The following is a 19,624-nucleotide window of genomic DNA, read 5'->3' as shown; positions in this document are numbered from 1 at the left end:
CATCCAAGGCCTCCAAATTTTCTCTCTGCTGTCCAAGTTGCAAGGAGCAGCAGGAGACATAGCCCATCTGTTGTGTTATGGATGTTACTCCTCAAAATTAGTCCCAAGTTACTGCAGATATAATTTGAAACTATGATATTCGAACAATAGTTTCTAAAATATTCACCTACTCCTCCTCTTTTTGTCTTTATTAAGAGCCGTAGAATATTTCTAATGTGACAGGAAACATGCTCCATTGTTTCTCTGCTATATTTGACTGAAATGAAGCTGCTTCCCTGCACAAAGGTACCCACCTCTGAATAGTTCGCTATTCTGAGCCCTGTTAAATTTGGAGTCTAACTTATTTTAACTATTGCAGTCTCAGAGAACCACCTTGTAAAGTTCTTCGATGCCATTAAAGCTCGATCGGGTTTTACCCCATTTACCAACAGAGACCCAGAACAATCCATGGATTCCCATGAAATACAAAATACAATCAATTGAGTCAATTAGGAAAGTAATTTCTCCATCCTCTCTCCTGTGTTTGGTGGTTGGATGCTTTGAGATCCTTTCTGCCCACCAGAATGCAGTCTCCTTAGCCATGGGTAATGGGATAACAGATGCAGCAAGAAGAAAATATTAAATTGCCCAGGAGATCCCAGACCCAGGGATCAGATCCAAGTGCTCCCAGCGAAGCCTGCCGAGCCCTGCTGTGCCCAGTGAGGCTGGCCGCAGGGCTGGGGTGCGAGGCTCGTGCCACAGCCCCGTCCCCGGACACAGCTCACGCACCAGCATCCCCCCACGGGGAGGGATGTCTCCCCATGCATCACTGTGGCAGCGCTGTGCAAATGCTCCGGGACCTCTCCATCCCATCTGCAGTGTTAAGGGACAGCTGCCTAACGCTCTTCCCACAGCCATGCCAGCCAGGGAGGCAATGGACAGGTAAAAGCCAAGCTGCTGTGTGGGTACAGGTGACTTGGAGCAGCAAGTTTTTGCTGAGAACAAACTGGTGCATATCACCATGATGCAAGAAGTGAAAACTTGCTGTTGGCGTTACCACGCTGATTGAGATGACGTGGGTAGAGGCAGACCTCTGCAGCGCCTGGGGTATTGCAGCTTCACAGCCTCAGGTGTTTCAACCTCTGCGCTGCAATGCAAATAGCTGCCTATATCGATTCACATTGCAAATGCACAACTATAAGCCACTTGCAAACTTCTTTGCAAATTTGTCTGACTGCAAAGCCCATCAGAAGAACGAAACTCCTTGCTCACAGATTTCAGTTCCTTTGCCCCTGGTTATGGCTTACAGAACCAAAGAAAACAGCCTTTTATGATGCAGGAACAGTAAAGTTACTGAGACTGAATTATTTTTCCTTGTCACACAGCTGCAAGTGCTGGAGGACTCCACCGGCATCAGTACAGAAACACCGCTGGGCTAAAAATAGCTGGAGATCACAGGGCTGTGGGGAGAAGAGTGGCAGTGCTCAGCAGGATGCCTGAGGTCTCCTCCAGCCAAAATGATCCATCACTCCTGGCCTCACCGGTACGCACAGCTTTGCACTCACTGAAGCTGCCTTAATGCGTCTGTCCACGTACTGTTCGGTGTGACACATCGACGTGTCTGCCTGCACTTGCGCCCTATTGCCTGAAGTCAGGGAGCAAACGTGGGTGCGGTGGTGTGGGCAAGCCAGGGCTTGCCAGGGTCAGCTCATAGTTCTCCTGCTGCCCTTGAGGACTTGGGGGCCAGCTCAGGCCATGGTAACTGTGCTGTGGACCAGCACCGGAAAATTACTCAGTTGTTACTCCTACATTCCATGCATGATCATTTTCTCCCTCGCGGTTATAAATACGTACAATCAAAATGAGCATGTTTTACTCTTCTCTGTAAAGAATGCAAATGCAATGCAAACATTTCTCTGTCTGCTGCTCGGTAGTTCTGCATAATCTGGCAATCCTGCACAGAGCAGATAAAACGGTAGAGAAAGAAAGTTCTTACCTCATTTCTCTCTTCTGGCCAAGACAATAGATCTAATGGCAGGACGTGCAATCTGTCTGCCCCAGATACGCAAGCATTTCATGTCTCAGTCTGGCTAATATCACCTCTGCTGGGGTCCTGGGAGGCTTCGTGGTGCCCCACTCCTGCCACAACTCCTGGTTCCTGGTTGGAAGACATCATCGCCCCATTAAACACTCTCGTTTTAACAAATCAGCAAATTCAGACAAGAAAATATTTCTTGAACAATTTCTCCTTTCCTGCTGCCCTGCTCTCTCCTCAGGTCATATGGGCCACATTGCATAGCATGGCAGTGTGTCGGCAGATGGCTTTGCTTGTGGGCTGGTGCCCACGTGTGTGTACGCGTGTGCGTTGGTTTGCTCAGGCCTTCCCGAAACGCCTTGTTCAGCTCAGTGCACTACTCTGCTGCTGGGTGGCTGTCGTGTGCTCAGCGCATCTTAGAAAGTGCAAACTTATCTTCCTGCAAACTTGCAGCAGAAGGGAAGCACCCCGACAGAGACAGGCTGGGGGTTTCTGCTGGATTTCCCTGGACTGTTGAGGCAGCACATTGGTAGACAACAGTGCAGATGGGGTGGCCTTTGGGTAAGAAAGACTGACGTTGCTGTTCAGCGTTAAGTCATATTAAGTTCCTATTCATTAACTATAGCTTGTTTTCCTTGGTTTGGCAGGATTTGAGGGTGCCACAACTCCTTTGAGACATAAAGCACTGAGGTGGCATTCAGTGCAGCTGTCAACGGGGGAGCCCAAACCTGCCATCTTCTGTGTTAGAAAGTAATAGAAGAAGGAAACAACTCATCTGTGGAAAGCTGCTCCCGTACGTAGCAAAGGAGGAACGAAGGGCAGGTCGTTTCCATCCCCAGGTGCTGCTTTGTGCTCCCCAGAGCCAACAGTGCACAGGACCGCTCGCTGCTGACCGACGCGGTGTTTGAGTAGTTGGGACCCATTGCTGGCAAGCAGGATTTTGCTGGAGCTGTGTCTGTACTTGCTTTCCAGGTTGTCTTCCCTGTGCTGTGCTGCAGCATGCGATGTCTTCAGTCATGGTTCAGCTGCTGAGGAAAGTGGGGGGAGTCCTGCAGTCCCCAGCCCCAACCAGACCCACAAGGTCAGAGGGAGAGAGGCAGAGAAACAGAGAAAGACGCAAGTGCCAAAGCAGCAGGTCATGAGAGAGATCAGTTTGCTTTTCATGCAGTACAGTCATCTCTTCATCCCTCCCGCCCTCCCCTGTTCCTGTCCCCTCCCCAGTCCTGGTCCCTGCCTTGCCAGGAACACACTTTGGTACAAAGGTCTGAAAAATCAGGACCATTTCTATTCTGTGGGAACAAAAGGTTTCCTTTGTTGTAATTCCTCTGTTCAGCTCTGCACAAGGCCCTCGCATGGGGCACAGCAACACGCGCCCTGTATGACAGGGACAAAAGCAGATTACTGTGGGAATGGCTGAAAGGAAACCATGACTCGTTCCCTTGTTGCTACAGTCGTGTTGACTTGCTGGTGCTTTGCAGGAAGCAATTCATACAGATTTTCTTTGCATAATAATAGTAAAGGCTTTTCTTGGCGGGAAAAAAGCAGGGGGTAGGGGGGAGGATTTATCACAGGGCCAAACACAGCCTTGCCAGAAACGGTTTATACCATTTATGCAAAATGAAACGATCACTTTCTGCTTCCCAAATGTTGTCTCTCAGTGTCATGGCCCTGATTCAGCACAGTGGAGAGGGTGATGTGAAGGGCTGGGGGCTCGAAGGCTGTGTTAAACTCGGAGGGTTTAACTGGTGGTCCTTTCACTGCTGGTCCATGACCGGAGAGTAGAACGCAGCAGGGAGAGAGGACAGCAGCTGGGCTTTACCAAGACCAGCCTGCTACGCATCTTGGCTTGGCGTTGGTGTTTGGTGTTTGGTTTTTTTTTTTTTTTAACTTCTTTTTGCATATATTTGGAAAAAAATAGGCCTGTGTTAAAGGTCATGATTAACATGCACTTGACACCTCTTGGACTTCTGCAGCCTGCTCCTGCAGTCTCAGTCTGCTGCCCCGGTGCTTCTGCGGCCACTCTGGTGGCCTCCAGCATTGGCACCTGTGGGGGGTGTGGCAACAGAAACACCCACTTTTACAGGTGTTTTTTTCTGGTAAGGAAAGGAGTCTTTTGCAGTTGCGTTGGCTGTTTGTCAGCCGTTCCTTCTGCAGAGGTGAGCAGGCGTGACAGGCTGGGGCCACAGAGCGGGTGTTCCTTTTGGAGGTGCCAGTTGTCCCCTTGAAGGAGGACTTCAGCAGGACTTCAGTGGTCGGGGTTACACCCAGCCATGCCCTGCTCTGGTGCATGCTACCTTCTTGCAAAAGTAAGGGGGAAGATGAGTTTGAATGGAGGGTTGCGGACAGCATGGAAACAGTTTTCTAAGTAAGTATAATTTTTTTTTTTTTTTTTTTTTTTAAATAGTGACACGTAAAGATTCATGCCAGCTCCCTGAGTTGGGCTGTGGGCGTGCCGGAGGACTTCACCCGCCTGCCTGTTTCTGGCAGTATCATCTCTGAGGCTGAAGAGGGCTCAGAAACAGCCTAGGTGAGTGAGGAACGAAGGCCTGAGCTGTTTGATGTTTTTGCCTCCTTTCTGGCCAACCTTCCAAATCAGTTTTGCCCTGGGAAGGAACAAGCCATGACTGCAGGAGAACAACAGATGATTACCCCCTTGGGGCAGGTGGGAGGGAGCAGGGAACGCGCTAGGGCTGCACCAACACTCCAGCATGTCCCCAGGAACCTGCCTGGGGGATCTGTGTAGGAAGCTTAAAAAAAGAAAAAAAACCCGAAAACCAAACAACCCCCCTGCAAACCCAAACCAAACAAAAAACTCTTCCCTACACCCCCCTCCCCCCCAAAATTTTCAAAAGGATCAAGCAAATGTTTCAGTTGACGTAAGCCAAAATGCTTCCAGCTTTTCAGCTGGCAAACATTTAGTGAAGCGGTCTTAAAATGTCTTGGGAGGACGCTTCAGGCTCAGCTTTCCTGTGCAGTGAGAGGACTTGCCAATGCAAAGGGCTCAGGCAACAAGTCCACCTTTGCACGTAAGGTCCCCACCCAGTCCTGCTGGCAGCACTGCTCCCAGCTCTCTCGTACAATTGCATGTGTCCAGTCCCTTTTTTTCACTCATCCCCACGCAGGCTGGTCCTAGGACGGTCAAAAGCTTGAGCGCTGCAGTGTTTCTCGGCTGAGCTCCTCGCGCAGTTGGCGTGAGTCCTTTGCACAGCCCCTGCCTGCCGGTGTGATGGGCGCTTTGTAATCCTGGCAGGGAAATTAAGTAAGTTGAGCAATTAAGTTGAGCAAAACAGGTAGATTAAAGGAGCCAAAGGGAAGCTCATTTGCTGGGCTTTACCTTTCTGTTTTGACTTCTTTTTCTAGCTTCTAGCAGCAATTTCCAAAATATTTGCTGGCCCAGTTTGAGATCTGGTATGGGAAACACATTCAGCTACTCCACCTTAGCAATAGCCACAGCCACATCAGGGGAGCTGGGCTGATATTTTTTTTTTTTTAATCTGCTGATGGTTTTTACTTGATACAGTCTTTAATGCATGAGGGGAGTTTGTTTTAACTGGGATGCTCATTGGGCCTCTTTAGTAGCTTTACAATCACAGTACGGTTTGCACACTGAGCGCAAGCTTTAAAGCGATTTGTTTGACTTTTGGGGCTGAGCCAGTGTTACTGAAACTGGTAGAACAGCCTCTCCTGCCTGGAAGGTCCCAGGTCTTAGCAGCGGTGTTACAGTTTCAGCAGCGGCTGCATATTTTGCTTTTGGAGAGAGAGCAAAAAAAACCCCATTCCCCCTGCACTCAGTGCGTGGGGTTGTAGCCGTGGGAGAAAATGAGCTTCGGGCAGTGCAAGCTGGCTGGTTTTACCACTGCAAAACCAAATAAACTGAATGCTGGGCAGTCATGGGCCAGTTTGTAAAGCCTGGTGTTGGTGAGTTAGGCCCTACCAGCTCTGTAGGCAGTTGTTTTTTTTTTTTTCTTTTTTTAAGCTGGAAGAGCAACTTTCTTCAGAAATGCGTCCTCAGGTTTGAGTCATTTCATGCATATGTGTGCCCATCTGGTTCATGAGTGACACAGAGCTGCAGCGACCTTCATCACCATTAGTGCAGCATGAAACTGGTTGCTGAAGCTAAATTGTGTTTTTCAGTGGCAGCTTTAACACCTGAATTCGATGGCCTTTGCCAAGCTTTTCTAAATGAGCAGCAGAGGGCTTTAAATTAATATTGTTTCACTGGAAAATAATTGGTTGATTAATCATCTTTTCCTTTTTGGGGGGGGGGGGGGGGGCAGGTAAGTAAAACCCACTTGGGGAAAGGCGAGAGGGGAATTTAGTGACACTTGTCTCTGGGTTTTATTTGTTCTGAAGCATTGCTGAAGTAAGTAAGTTTTCTCCTGTGATCATGTCACCCGTTTTAAATGTCAACTCTCTGCCTTTGCATCAGACACTATTTCCTCTGTGCCGTATTAAATTAGCTGCAGCCTTTTGGTGGGGGGGGGTGCCCCTGCATGCAGGCCAGCCTTGGAAAGGGCCTCGTGGTGCTCAGTTTTGCTAATGACCAGTGCTTCAACCCCCCCATGGAAAAAAAAATATAGTTTATAATACGTAGAGTGGTAAAGCATGAATGCTTAATAATGTAAAGCCAACAGCTTTGCAGCACGCGGTGCTGTTAGAACCAGCTTCTGTTCCTGGCGCTCGCTGGCCGCCTTCGCAGCGCTACCTGAAACTGGGTGGGAATGTTAACAGCGAGCACCGCACAGGGCCGTTAGGAAAACTGTATATATCTGTGCAATGACCTTTCCAGACTACTGGGTATAAAATGTTGAGGTCATTCGTGAAACAAATAGTTGCAATCCAGGGAGACTGGAGTATTTTAAAATGCACCTCAAAGAGCCAAATGACCTTTACTGTTTCTTGCTAAATTTAAAATGCTCTCTGGAGTCCTGGTAATGCAGTAAGCCAGAGAGGCAGATTGGGGGCGGTGAGAGCATTTTGATTTAGGGTGCGTGCCAGACCCCATGGGATTAACCGTGGCTTTTGAAGTGACTGCCATGCTGGGAAGGGGCCAGATGCTCCGGCAGGAGCCTGTCAGTCCTGAGGGCACGGGCCTGTGTGCAGGGCACGGGATTTAAGCTGGCCGCGGGGCAATGGTGGGCATTTGGCTGAGGGCGCACAGTAGCCCCTTTATTCAGCCCCTTTGGGGGGGGGCAGCAGCTACACTTTTTGTAGCTGGATTTAAAGGTGCATCTGCCAAAGCCGGTTGGCCAGGCTATGGTGCCGGGGGTGCTAGTGCGAAGGCATGCATGCGTGGGGAGCGCGAGTGCTTGTGCAGCCTGCAGGATGCATGCTTGCATATTGGGGGGGTTTGGTTCTTTTGTTTAAATTTTATTTATGGCATTGAGTTTTTGTGTCTTAATAAACATGTCACTGCCACCACCGCCCCCACCCCACTCTCCCCTCCAGCAACGAAGCTGTAACTCAGAACCTGGCTCGGGCCAGGGCTGCCATGGGTGAGTGTGGGGTAATGAGCTGCAGCCGGTCACCAGGTGAGTGAGGTCACGGGACTGAAACCGTTCCTGGGCCTTTCTGTTAAAAGAATAAAAGCTCAGAATTGCACAACCCTGCGTCATAACAAGTTGAGGGGTACGACACACACACAGAGGTGTGGGGGTGTCAGCGTTCAGAAGAGAAGGGTGTTGCTGGAGGAGCTAACTTCAGTGCACTTCAGTGGGGGAGCATCGCTGCCTCATGGGAGCAGGGCAGTCCTGGGGTGCCAGAGTTGGGGGTTCAGGTAGGGTGTGCTCCCAGGCTGCTGTGGCTTTGGGGTCTGCTCAGCCTCGCCAACTCTTCTGGTGACAGCCAGCTGTTCCACAGCTGGAGCAAACCCCCCCGGGGTGTTGTTCCCCGCCCCGAGAGTGGACCAGCGACACCCGAGTGCCAGCGGGGTGGCTCTGACGCGGGCAGCCCCCCCAAAGGTGCTCCCTGCCTGCAGCGAGGGGGCTGCCCAACAGCTCAGTGGCGTTTCCCAGGGTGTGGGGAGCTGCGGCTGTAGGGGTGGGGTGAGCAGAAAGGGAGGGGAGTTTGGGCTTTTGGGGCAGGGCGATCTCCCAGCAGACCCCAGGGGCACTGCGGGACCGGGGAGTGGGTAGATTCGGGTCAGGGTGGCCCCCCTGGCCCAGCCGAGGTGCCCGGAGCAAGGCTTTCCCCGAGCAGGGTCCAAGGCCGCTCGCTCTGCCGGGACACGGGGAGTCCATGTTGCTGGAAGTGCTCAAGCCCCTGGCAAGAAATGTCACACGTACACAGAGACTTTGTTTCATATTTTATTGAATTTCATTTATATTAAATTAAAAATATATTTCTGACAGATTCATGTAACAAAAAGGCAGAACAGTTTTCAAATTGTTCAGCTGGGATGAGCGTGGGTTGATGCAAGGTGGGTCGCAGTCTACATTTGCCTTAACAAACAGATAAAGCTCTACCCCCAGGACCATGAGGAGAAACTCGGGACTGCACACGAGGGGGGAAAATAGAACCACACAAAGAGAAGATCCACAGGTTTCTCCCCAGCCTCCAAACAAGACGAAAGGGGAGGGAAGGAAAAAAAGAAAAAACAAGAAACCATGAAAAGAAGGGAAATTATGCTAAAATATGTACCTAATATTAACCCAGGTCGGTAAGTATTTTAACAGTGCATAATCCTCGATAGCTAAAATATGAGAAACGAAAGGTTAAAGTAACATTACGCCACACACAATTGGCATACCCTACTGTGTAAGCAAGTGCAGAAAGTCTGAACACACCACAATAGTGCTAAAACACAGAATCACACAGAATGCCAAAAATGGTACTTCTAACCAAAACCAGAGGGTGGGCAGGGAGAGAAAGAAAAGGGGAGGAGCGGCTTAAATCACAAGCGAATTACCTATATACAAATCAACCCTAAGGACAATTATGTTCCAAATAATGGTGTCCACAAGGAAAATAAAAGCAACATTATCCTTATTTACAAATGCAACTAGCTGTGTCTTTAACAAGCTATAAAAATACTATTCACATTTTCAAAGTAACATACAGTAGTTTTTGTATTTTTTTTGTTTTTGTTTCAGAAAGGCAGCTAACTCTGAATGCATCACTTCGCAAGAAATGTCTTCCCCAACATGCTGATGCTTCGCTTCTTCTGAAGGTACTTCGTAAGGCTGAAGCATTGGTGTTTTGTCTCTTTCTTTGCACTTCGAGAACAGAGAAAACTGGCTGAAACCCAGACCCCCCCACCTCTGCCTCCCCCCCACCTCCCGGTGGGCGGCCGCGCTGGTTCCTCGGGACGGGCTGGGGCGTCTCGCAGGAGCTCGCTGCTGTTCCTGCGCCGCCTCCCGGATGGGGCTCGGCCTTTGATTTCGAGGGGACAGCAATGTCATCCTCCGGGCCTGGGAATCTGAGCCTCATCAGAAAAGAAAAAGTCAATAGTTCCTGCCAGGTCAGGAAATACGTTTTGGGTATCTCTGTTTTCAGAAAGAGATTGCTTTTTCCCCTCAGTTTCTCCTCCCTACACTAGGGCTGCTACCTCTTTAGAAATTCCAGCTTACAATGTTGGGGAAATTGCAAAAACTGGGCAAAAAAAAAGGATTAAAATCATAGTGAATAACGTATCGAATATGTACCAATCTCCAACATTAAAATGCTACAAAAAATTACGTGTTTTCATTGACCTGCATTTTCCTCTTAACATACCCCACCATGAAAAGACAAGTACCCAGCAACTACCTTCAGTCCCCATCTTCAAAGAAACAGTGGTTTAGTGCATTCAAAGTTAGCTACCCCTTACACAGCTGCTCAGTTAATAATCGACCCATTTAACAGCAGTACCAGTTTATGCTACATATGTCATAGTACCTTACCTCAAAAGAACGGCATACATATCTACACTTACTTATAAAATACCATTCACAGTTTATTACTGTGGTTATCCCAAAAGGGTTTAGTCTTCGGAGTGCTATGGACAATACAGTGTCTTCTCCCTAGGAGGGCTCAAAGGTTGGGCAGGGCACGGGGACGGTGGCGCCGCGGGGACCGAACTGCTGGCAAGCGGCGCTCACAGCCAGCGCACGGCAGCGACAGCCGCTGGCTGGATGGACGTGTGCACCCTGGTCACGCCGGAGCCATCAGTGGGAGGGTGCTGTGCGGGACGCACCTCTGCCCTGGGGGTTTCATCCACAACACGTCTGGAGCATGATTTCATGGCTTTTTTATTGGGGAGGGGAGAAGAACTGGGACATACTTACTCATGCTGCGTAACACCTTACAAATCTCCCCTTAAAACCCCTCTCTACCAAGGTCCACAAAGCTCGCTCTCAAAACTAAATAATAAAAAGCGGGGGGAAAAAAAAAAAAAAAAAAAAGCAAGCAGCTCTGACTCCTCTTGCTTCCTAATCAGGATAATGTCCTCAGGCTCCCCCTCACACCTTTTCCTGGCTTGCCAGCACAGACCCGGCTGGGGGATGCCTAGGGTCTGGCTAGGAGCTGCGCCTGGCTGCAGTTCAAGCAAGTCCCGCCACCGTCGGTCAGAGCTGAACGCCCGCGAGCTTCCCCCGAAAGGCGCTCTGCATCGTCCAGACCTACAGGCAGAGCCCAGCCGCCGCTGCAGTACCAAGAGCAAGGAGCCTACCAGCGTAACAACGTACCACTCCACGCAACGGTACAGGAATATAACCTTGTGCTAAAATAAAATTAAAACAAACAAAGGTGGAGACAGATGATTTTTGGACATTCTAGAGTGGTGCTTCTAACCACAGAGCCGTATTTCTGTTCTTTATTCCCAATTTGAAAGCCCCATTTGTAACAATGACCTTTTGTCCCTGTGTAATGCTTAGCAAGAGCCAGAAAATAAAAAGAAAGAGAGTGAATCTTACAAACACAGCGACGCTGCACAGACCGCGGCTCCTTGCACGTGATGGAGCATGAATATTACAGCCAACCAACCCCACCCCGCGCAGCCTTGGCTTTCTAAAAAAAACATTTGAACGCAAACCCAAGGTTTTATGTAACAATAGATGAGCTGTTTTGTCAGCAGCAGAGGTCTAAGATCCACGGGAATGAGAATATTGCAAGTGACAGAGCTAGAAATGAATGAGAGCAGTGTCTTCATGTAACTGCAAGTAACAACAACTTTTTTTTTTGAAAAATATTTGCCAAGGGGAACTCGAGGTGATACTGTCCCCTTTGAGGTGCTCTTTAAGAGTCAAAGAAGAGGTGACTGATAACCGGAGGCCCGGCTCTGGTTCACACTAAAGCCTCTGTTCCACCCGTCTCCCTTAAGCTAACAAGCCTTCAAAGCAGGTAAATCCCTACCTGAGCTCAATAGTTCCGAAATGTGACTGGGAAATCAGGGTGGAAGCCGCGATACGCCAGTTGTGCAAAGTGAGGGGAAAATCCATCCTGACAAGTGAGCGATGCCCCAGCTGTCAGTGCCTGGGGCATCTGTGTTACTCCCATTCCCTCCCCAAAAAGGGTCGGCAGACAGAGGGTGCGAGTGTCCGTGTGTGCGTGCACGTGGGTGCTGCAGCGGCTGCTACCCTTTCCGTAAAGAGACGCCTGCCCAGCGTGCGCAGGGCTCCCGGGGAAGCAAGGCTGACTGGGATGCGTTCAGTTATCCTAACACGACCGACAGCCTAATTGTGACTTGTGCCAGTGTCTCCTCATCTCCCGGGCGGTGTAAAGGAGCCCAAACAATCCCTTCATTCCTTTAGCTGCCACCATGGTGCAGGACACCTACACAGACACCCCATCAGAAAAAAAAAAAAAAAAAGAAAAAAAAAATTTTTTTCTTTAGTATCCTTGTTTCCCACACAGGTCCATCATCAAAAAACACCCCCGACCCCAAGCTGTATTTCTCGGCTGACTTACCTCACAGCTAGTACTTTTCCCCCGTACTGCCCATCTCTGTCTATAGCTATGGAAAGAATTGATCCACAGAGAGCCAGGGCCAAGCCGGTCTTTCGGAGTTGCCATTTTCTTGGCTTCTAGGCTGGGACTGGTGGTGGCTGAGGGTGTGGGGACCCGCTGCCCTGTAACTCCTCCCTCTCAAATCTTTAGTGCAAACGGGCATCGGATCGGTGGCACGTGCACCGGATCGGGCTGCCCTGCCCCAGCACCGCATCTACACAAGCGCCCGTCACAGGCAGCCTCTGGGCTTAGCGGCTGTGGGACAGGGAGGGAAAGGTATTTCCCCATTCATCCAGGAAATAAATGGAATAAGATCATCGCGTACAATTCCTGCAGTCAAGAAATGCATTTTCTACCAAATAAGTGGCACAACCAGGGTTAACGCAACCTTTCTCTGTACAAAGGAAAGGATTTCTGGGCTGAGCTTAAGGTACGTGAAACAGACCCACTGCTGATACTCGCTCAGATTTATTTCCATTGCTTGCCACCTGTGAGAGACGACCTGTTTGAAAGCAAGTTGTAAATACTCTGCTACATCTGAGCAAATGGCCATGTAAGAATTCCTCCTGGCTATTTTGCAGAAAAAGAAAAATTTGAAAAGAGCTGAAGAAGGAAACTCAAAAGTAGTTGGTTTTGGTCAATTATGTTACAGCAAGTCAATCAGAGCCAGCATCCACATCTGTTTCAAATAACCCTTGGGTAGACAATAACGTCTAAGACAAATGTGACTGAAAGAGGTTAGGAACAAAAAAGCTGCTGTTCGCTTTCATTTAGCGCGTTGCTTTGTGCCTTGGACAACGGCCGATACACACTCGGGTACCTGCTCTCGAAAAGTTAGTCCCCGCTCTTCCATTGCGCAGGCTACGATACCGGAAAGGAAAACATTTACAAATGGGAGGCCGCATTATAAAATCCATAAAAACGGACAGTGCTGTGTACAGATACCACTGTAGAACTAGAGAATTAATTACAGCCAGACAAAATCCTCGTGCCGATCCCTTCACCTGCTGCTTTGCGCTGACAAAATGCAGTTTGCGTGTGGAAATATCTGCTATTCCCCCAAACCTGTATCTATCCATTAAAAACCCCGACCCTCATCTTTCACAACATAATCGGTTGAATCTTTGCCACGATTTTGCCACGTGCGTTTGCCTGACTTCGTTCACCAAGCCAGCAGCTACAGCCACTAAGGCAAATACGTGAGTTAGGGCCAGCCAGGTATTTCTGCGGATCAGATTAAAGCAGCCAAACACTGCTCTCAGTTTCGCTTTTTTAACCATGGTTAAACTTTCTTTGGCAAAGAGGCACTCATCTGCCGAAGCGGCTCAGAGGCACTACTCTTCCAGAGGCAACGCGGACGTTTACGGGCTGTGTTCGCAGGACGGCTGCTCTTACTGGGGAGAGGGAAGCAGCCAACCAGCCGCTCGGCACCACGCAGGCCCACACGCCGCAACGAAGGTCAACTACTGGCACAGCAGGAAACGTAAGGGACGTTTTTGGCAAGTGCAACTCAAACCAGAAGCTCAGGGGAAAAAAAAAAAAAAAATGCCCATTTGTGAAGCTGCAGTCTGCCGAGTTTTCCATCACCGCGAATTGCTGTGTTCATTAACCCTTTGTTTGCCCTCTGCTATTCAAGACACAGCTAGCACGGCTCAGCACGGCTCAGCCTGGCTGCGTCAGAGCCCCAGCGTAAGGTAGCTTCTGTTCTGGCCTTCATGCTGCCTCACTTAAAGTAACCTCTGCATTTCCATGCTACTTAATATATTATATCACACCCACAGTCAACAATTAAAATGAATAAATAATTGAAGTTTTGTAAGAAATAAAATGTTAAATTGTTAAAAAACACAATTATTTACATTTTGATCATTTTACGGGCTTGTTTCCAACACCGGTACTACTTAATGACCAGAGAAACAAACAGGCCTCACCTACCGTTAGCAGCTACATCCCAGCACCACCCCACACGGGTTTGGAGGCGTGCATGCTTCTGCCCCAGCAGCCTTTGAGTGCACCTCTTCGAATTCAAACACATAAGCTGTAGCACGATTTCATTTTATTTTTTTCTCCATTAGGAGTTACTCTGTTACAAGACTTGTTCACGGACAAATCAACCCCTTTCTTCACCTACCTATGTAACCCAGTCTGCTGCTGCGCTGGAACAGGACATCCACAATCCTGTGCCGGTCTTTCTCCCCAGGCAGCCTGGCAATTGTGTCCCAACCTGGCAGACCTTTGCCCGTGCTTCAGACGACACCCTGTGAGCACTACCGCTGGCAAACCTTCCCTGGAGCGGCATCTCCAGGACGTCGTGCCACCCCTCTGCGCCCCCAGTCCCTGCCCAACGCCCGCCTCCGTCTCCTGCCGAGATCACGAGGAGTTACGGGAGGGCACCGGGAAGAGGCAAGGCCTCTCAGACGCACGATGTTTTTGTAACTATCTATCCCACTTCAGTGGTCTGCTGATCATTTTGTTCTGCCACCACAAACCACCTTGGTACCGCTTGACCCAACATCTCCTTTTAATAGCTTCAAAGATCTGCACTTGTTCTTGCTGTTTTCAGACTCTTCAGCTACGTACTCAGTTTACAGGTTTAACATCTGCCCTGCAGCTGGTTCAAGCTGGCCTGAACACACCTGATGCAGAAACAGGCTGCTGGCTGAACCAACCTTGACCTAGTGATCATACACAACTTGTTTCCCATCTACAAGCATAACAACCAACCCAGGTTTGAAATCTCTTCGTACCTTTGTCAAGCTGTCCCTCAGCCACCGAGATCTGGGTAACTACTGCTTGTTTCTTACTCCCTCCTCTGCTTCCCTACGATTAAAGGTGGCAAGCTGTTGAGGTGGCAGGAATTTGGAGGAGCTTGATGACATTTCCAGACCACTGGTTGTTGCTGATTTTGTTGCCAGGTTAGGCCACCCCAAAGATCTCGACTTCAACAGTACTGAAGCGCATAAACTGAAATACTGTTGGATCACCTAAGATTGCCATCCATCAGGTATTGTTTCTTCCCCCTTAAAAGCCTTGATGGATAGAGACATAGGCAGAGCTTCAAAGGTACTTAACAGTTCCTTAAGATTTTTGGTGGGAACTAGGTATGCAAACGCTCTTACGCACATGGGTCTTGGCGTGTCAGGAGCGAGCCATCAGTGTCTCTGGCCCTTACGCCTCCCTTCCCAGCTCCATCTGCCGCGGGTTGTTAAGAACATCCAGAACTCTGGCTGAAAGACATTTCCAAAGAGGAGCAGGCCGGGGGTGGGGTGGGGTGTCTACCTAAAAATTGAGGTTGATGAAAGCAGAACTAAGTGCAAGGAGACTGACTCATATGTATTTACATTTTCAACGGAAACCTCATATGCACCGTCTTCTGTGCCAGAGTAATCCTCCTTTTAGAAAAAAGTATTCCGTACTGTGCTGCAAACCAGAGCAAGACATTTGTCTCCTCCGATCCCTTTCAGGGCTTGCTCTGCTGTCCTTCACATGGCAGCAGTAAGAGTTGGTTGCTCTGTCACTGTATTCTCTGAAGCAGTCAATGCAATGGCCTCTCAGAACTGGTAGACATTGTTCCAAAGACTTGATTTGCTTCATTTTGGCATTTCCACAGTCATCCTTTACATATAATTCATTTTTTTTTTAATTTAAAATTATTATTTTGTATTTTGCTGGTCACTTCCATATTGCTTCATTCAAAATCCAGAAAACAGTTCAAATAAAATCAGAGCTTAAGTGCAAACTAACTTTCCAGTGAACCGCTATGTGCGTTTTCTCCAGTCCAGTGTCTGTCTTCCAGTTTAAAGGACCCTTCCCACCACCACCCCACAGAACACCAGCAGACTTCATGACCCATATCAAACTCTCCGGTTCTCCCATCTTGTTCTCAGTGTTGCCTGGCAGCATCCCCAACTCCCTTCGTGATCACGAAGAAGAAAAAGAGGGAAGAATTTGTTTGGGTCTTTTTATGTATCTATAGTCAGCAGGTATAAAACAGGAAAGCAAAGCTTTTTGCATACAAATCTTGGTTTCTTGGCCTGTCTTTTAGCTTCAAAAAGAACATGTTGGAGGTGTGGTTTTGTTACTCTCTTCTGAAAGGGTTTTTGTGTTTAAAGTGTTTGTCATGTTGGCACATATACAAAAATGGTCGTGTCACGTACCAGTTCTGAGCTGGAGTCTCTGTGGTTAAGAATTGGCACAAAATCATGGTGTGGCTTAGAAAAAGGGTTTAGCCATATATTAGAGTCACATCCTCGTTTCTTGGAAAGCCACGATGAAGATCTGAATGATTATGAAAAGCCAGGTTAGCCATTTTCAGTTGCTGGGATAGAAAGTGTTAGAGATAGAAATTGGATTCTCAATCTCAATTACTATGCTATCACACATGATATAAAAATTGTCCATTTTTCCCCCTAATGGAAACTGCATTGAGATTTCCAGGAATGCTGTACAGACTCTCATCGGTTCCTGCTGAAAGAAACAGCCTCTCTGTGGCTTCCCTACAGTGTATGGGTTGAATCACTGAGAACTAGCTCGAGAGCAGGCAACACTGCCACTGGCCTTACTGGTACTGTCTGGCTTCTCTGACCGTCCAACCCTCCAGATCTGCGGAAAGTGAGAAACGCCAGGTTGTACACGCCTTCTTTCAGTCTCTTTCCTTCCTTCCTTCCTTCCTTCCTTCCAGGTTCCCAACCCAATCTGCAAACGACTCCAAGACATTCTTTCACTTGGAAATATCAAAAATGAGTGAACTGGCAAGAAGAGGAAGCTCATGGGAGAAAGAAGGGGAGGGAGGGAGGGAGGGGAGAGAGAGAGAGAGAGAAGGAGAGCGAGAGAGAAAGAGTGAGGCAGCTAGAAGGGGTTTGCCTTTCCACTTCGTAAGACCGCGGTCACTACACCACTGTATTTCGGTGTCTGTAGGGCGGCGGGGGCAGCACAGTGCCAGGCTTCAGGGAGAACTCGGAGAGGTATTCAGGATTCTCTGCCACAATGGGCCGGATCCGTCCATTCTGTTTGTAAAAGTATTTTGTGCTGTACTCTTGCAGGTAGTCCGGATGCTGGAGGGTGCTTCGTGGGGGCAGGCTGTGATTCCAGTAGTCTGGGTTGTCAAAGGCCTTCTTGGCTTTCTCCGGCAAATTGTTCTTCAGGTACTCGGCATTTTCCAAGGTGTTTGCAAAAGTGTTGAGGTACAATGGCTCGTTCACGTACTCATCCTCTGCTTTGGGCTGCCCATTCGGAGCGTTGTGATACTCTGGGTTGTCCACAGCTTGGAGATCTCCATTCTTTCGTCGGGAAACAAATGGGTTCTCTTCCACTGGGTTTAGGTAATCTAAGGAAAGATTAAAAATATGTCAGCAAAGAGAAGGAGTAATCCATCCATGTAGCAAGCATCATGTGTGCGTTACTACCAGGCTGTACCAGAAGCAGTACTCGGACTTGTGCATCCTTCTACCCCAGCCACTCGTTCCAGCAAAGCTGGAAGCTAAACTATAGCTCTCACCGAGCCATAGCCCGCGTGCCTTGTTTGGTCCTGGACTTCCTCTCAGAGTATGACCTACAGCGCCAAACATGCCGAGCGACTTCTGCCTCTGCTGCTGACTCTCTCGGCAACCTTGGACATATCAGTCAAACCCTCTGCTCCGCAGTCTTTCCATCCAGAAAGCTCTACAGAAATCTTAGTTAAGCCTCTCTGCACAAAACCCATCCCCAAGGGCTAACTTCTAAGACAGCTTCATTTCTAACAGAACAATTTGCCTGATTAAAAACCTTCCATCCCTGAAGGACAAAGGGCCTTGAAGCATTATGAAAAAAATGATTCAAATGAGCCCTGGAAAGAGTACAAGAGAGTCTTACATCAGCTCCAAAACAGGACTAGGAGCAGGTTACAGTTGCTTCAAATCACTTTGTGTGGATTAACACCACAAAAAATTGTAGCTGAATTGCAGAAAGGTTTTAAGGCATATGGAGCTTGCGTGGAAAGCTAGACGGGGGGTGGGGAGGGAAGAGAAATGTAAAGACACTGGCTGTCCGAGGTTAAAAACGCACGTTTAGTAAGCTCCCTCCCACGGTCACACACAGGTGACTGAGCCACAGAGCAATGGATTCGCTGGGTGCCATGTCCTGCCTTGCTCTGTCCGTAATGAGGTCTCGCTGCAAAACACAAAGCCTGTCGGCCAGGGCAGGAAGGCAGTTGCTGACACCGCAAGTGGGCTGCAAAGGAAATGGCTTGGAGGTGGGCCGGGGACAAAAGGAACGGAGGGCGGGACCCCTGCAGCAAGATAGTCAAAAGCATCCAGTTCATTCAAGGCTGGAAATGATCAGATCAAACCCACTTCCAGTATTAATTCTGCCTTTCATCTCACAGCCTAGAGATTCCCTACAAAACAGGGTCTCCAAGCCACTGCCATTAGTGAGGGATGACCTTTCAGCCTGTCTGTGCCGCACAGGGATGCTAACACAAGACCTCCATCTCCCGTAGCATGGCTCTGGTCATGGGCTCTGGAGACACTTCCACACAGAGTCCTGCCCGCAAGGAAACAGGCCCCACAGCCACAGAGTTGCTGTGGTCCTCACTTCAACGCTGGTTTTATCCAGGAAGCAGCTAAAACTATCAAATGCAGAAGTTCAAGACTTAGTGAGTACCTTTGATCACACAGCTAAAACTTTGCTGAATCTGAGAGGTGGAACAGGCACATGTGCCCGCACCAAGAGCATAGTGGAAGCATTTTTTTTTTCAGCAATGACAACCAAGCAGCGCTTTGATGTGATCCCCCAGCTGACAGAGAGCGTGCAGCATCGTGGCCTCACTGTGACAGCCCTGCATCTGTGCCCAGCTGGGACAGGGAGGAGGTGCTTTCTCCTGAGCTGCTACTACCACATCCCCGAGGGCTCAGGTAGCACCTCTGACGTGTTAAGCTGCTGCAGATCTCTGAGGCTCCCCGGGGCAAACCTGTATGTGAAGATGCGTGTAGGCTCACACTGAAGCAAACTCACACCATGAAATCTCTTATTGCAAGGGCTGTTGCTGAAGAGTAGGGCCACAAATGCACTCCCACAATTGCTACTGCCGTGGGTCAAGCCCCAGGACTCCCTCCATTTCCACCACGTAACACAAAGGGCAAGTGGCTTCCAAATTCTGAAGCAAACCCAGCAGTTACTTGAAATTTACATTTGCATTAATTAATTTCTTTACAGCTAATGCAAAGGTTTGAAAGCAAATTACTAATGACACACCCCCTTACATCTAAATGACTGCTGTCACTATTTAAAAAGGAAGAAACGAATGATGGCAAACTGGGAAGTGTAGCACTGAGCTAGCACAGATCTAGGCAAACTTCACCTTGCAAGGATGGTCTCTCTGAAGCACATCTTGTTCTTTCAATCCTAAACTTCTCTTGGGTATAAAATGCCAACTGTGTGTATCGGTTCAGTGATATGTTCAACATGACATTTACCAAGCACAATACCATGAAGATAAAGAAGATCAATAAACAAAGCAAAGTGGAGAGTATGGCTGGCCAAAGATAGATACTTTTCTTGAAAATAACTGAAGATTTGTGTTTGGATAAGAAGGAGGTTTGGGTTTTTTCGTTCCTCTCTCTTGTCATTTCCCAGAAAGAAAAGTTAAAGTGGGAATTACCAAACTTGACATTTTGGCACATTTGAGCTTTTCTAAGTAGCATATTAAGC

General features: G+C 48.6%; 1 protein-coding gene across 1 annotated transcript in view; it reads right to left on the bottom strand.

Annotated features, from left to right (window-relative positions):
• Positions 1-16,827: 16,827 nt before the first annotated feature.
• ERBB4 (erb-b2 receptor tyrosine kinase 4) overlaps positions 16,828-19,624 on the bottom strand; it is a gene marked incomplete at both ends in the record, with an annotated part of 639,842 nt that continues 637,045 nt past the window's right edge. Inside the window, one exon of the mRNA XM_082312566.1 lies at positions 16,828-17,264. Coding sequence (XP_082168692.1) covers positions 16,828-17,264 — 437 coding nt within the window. The remainder of the gene's footprint in view (positions 17,265-19,624) is intronic.

The sequence above is a fragment of the Platalea leucorodia genome (genome assembly GCF_965183815.1).
Source record: "Platalea leucorodia genome assembly, chromosome: 5".
Classification (NCBI taxonomy): domain Eukaryota; kingdom Metazoa; phylum Chordata; class Aves; order Pelecaniformes; family Threskiornithidae; genus Platalea; species Platalea leucorodia.
The sequence above is the reverse complement of the archived record's forward strand: the minus strand, read 5'-3'. Positions and strand labels throughout refer to the sequence as shown.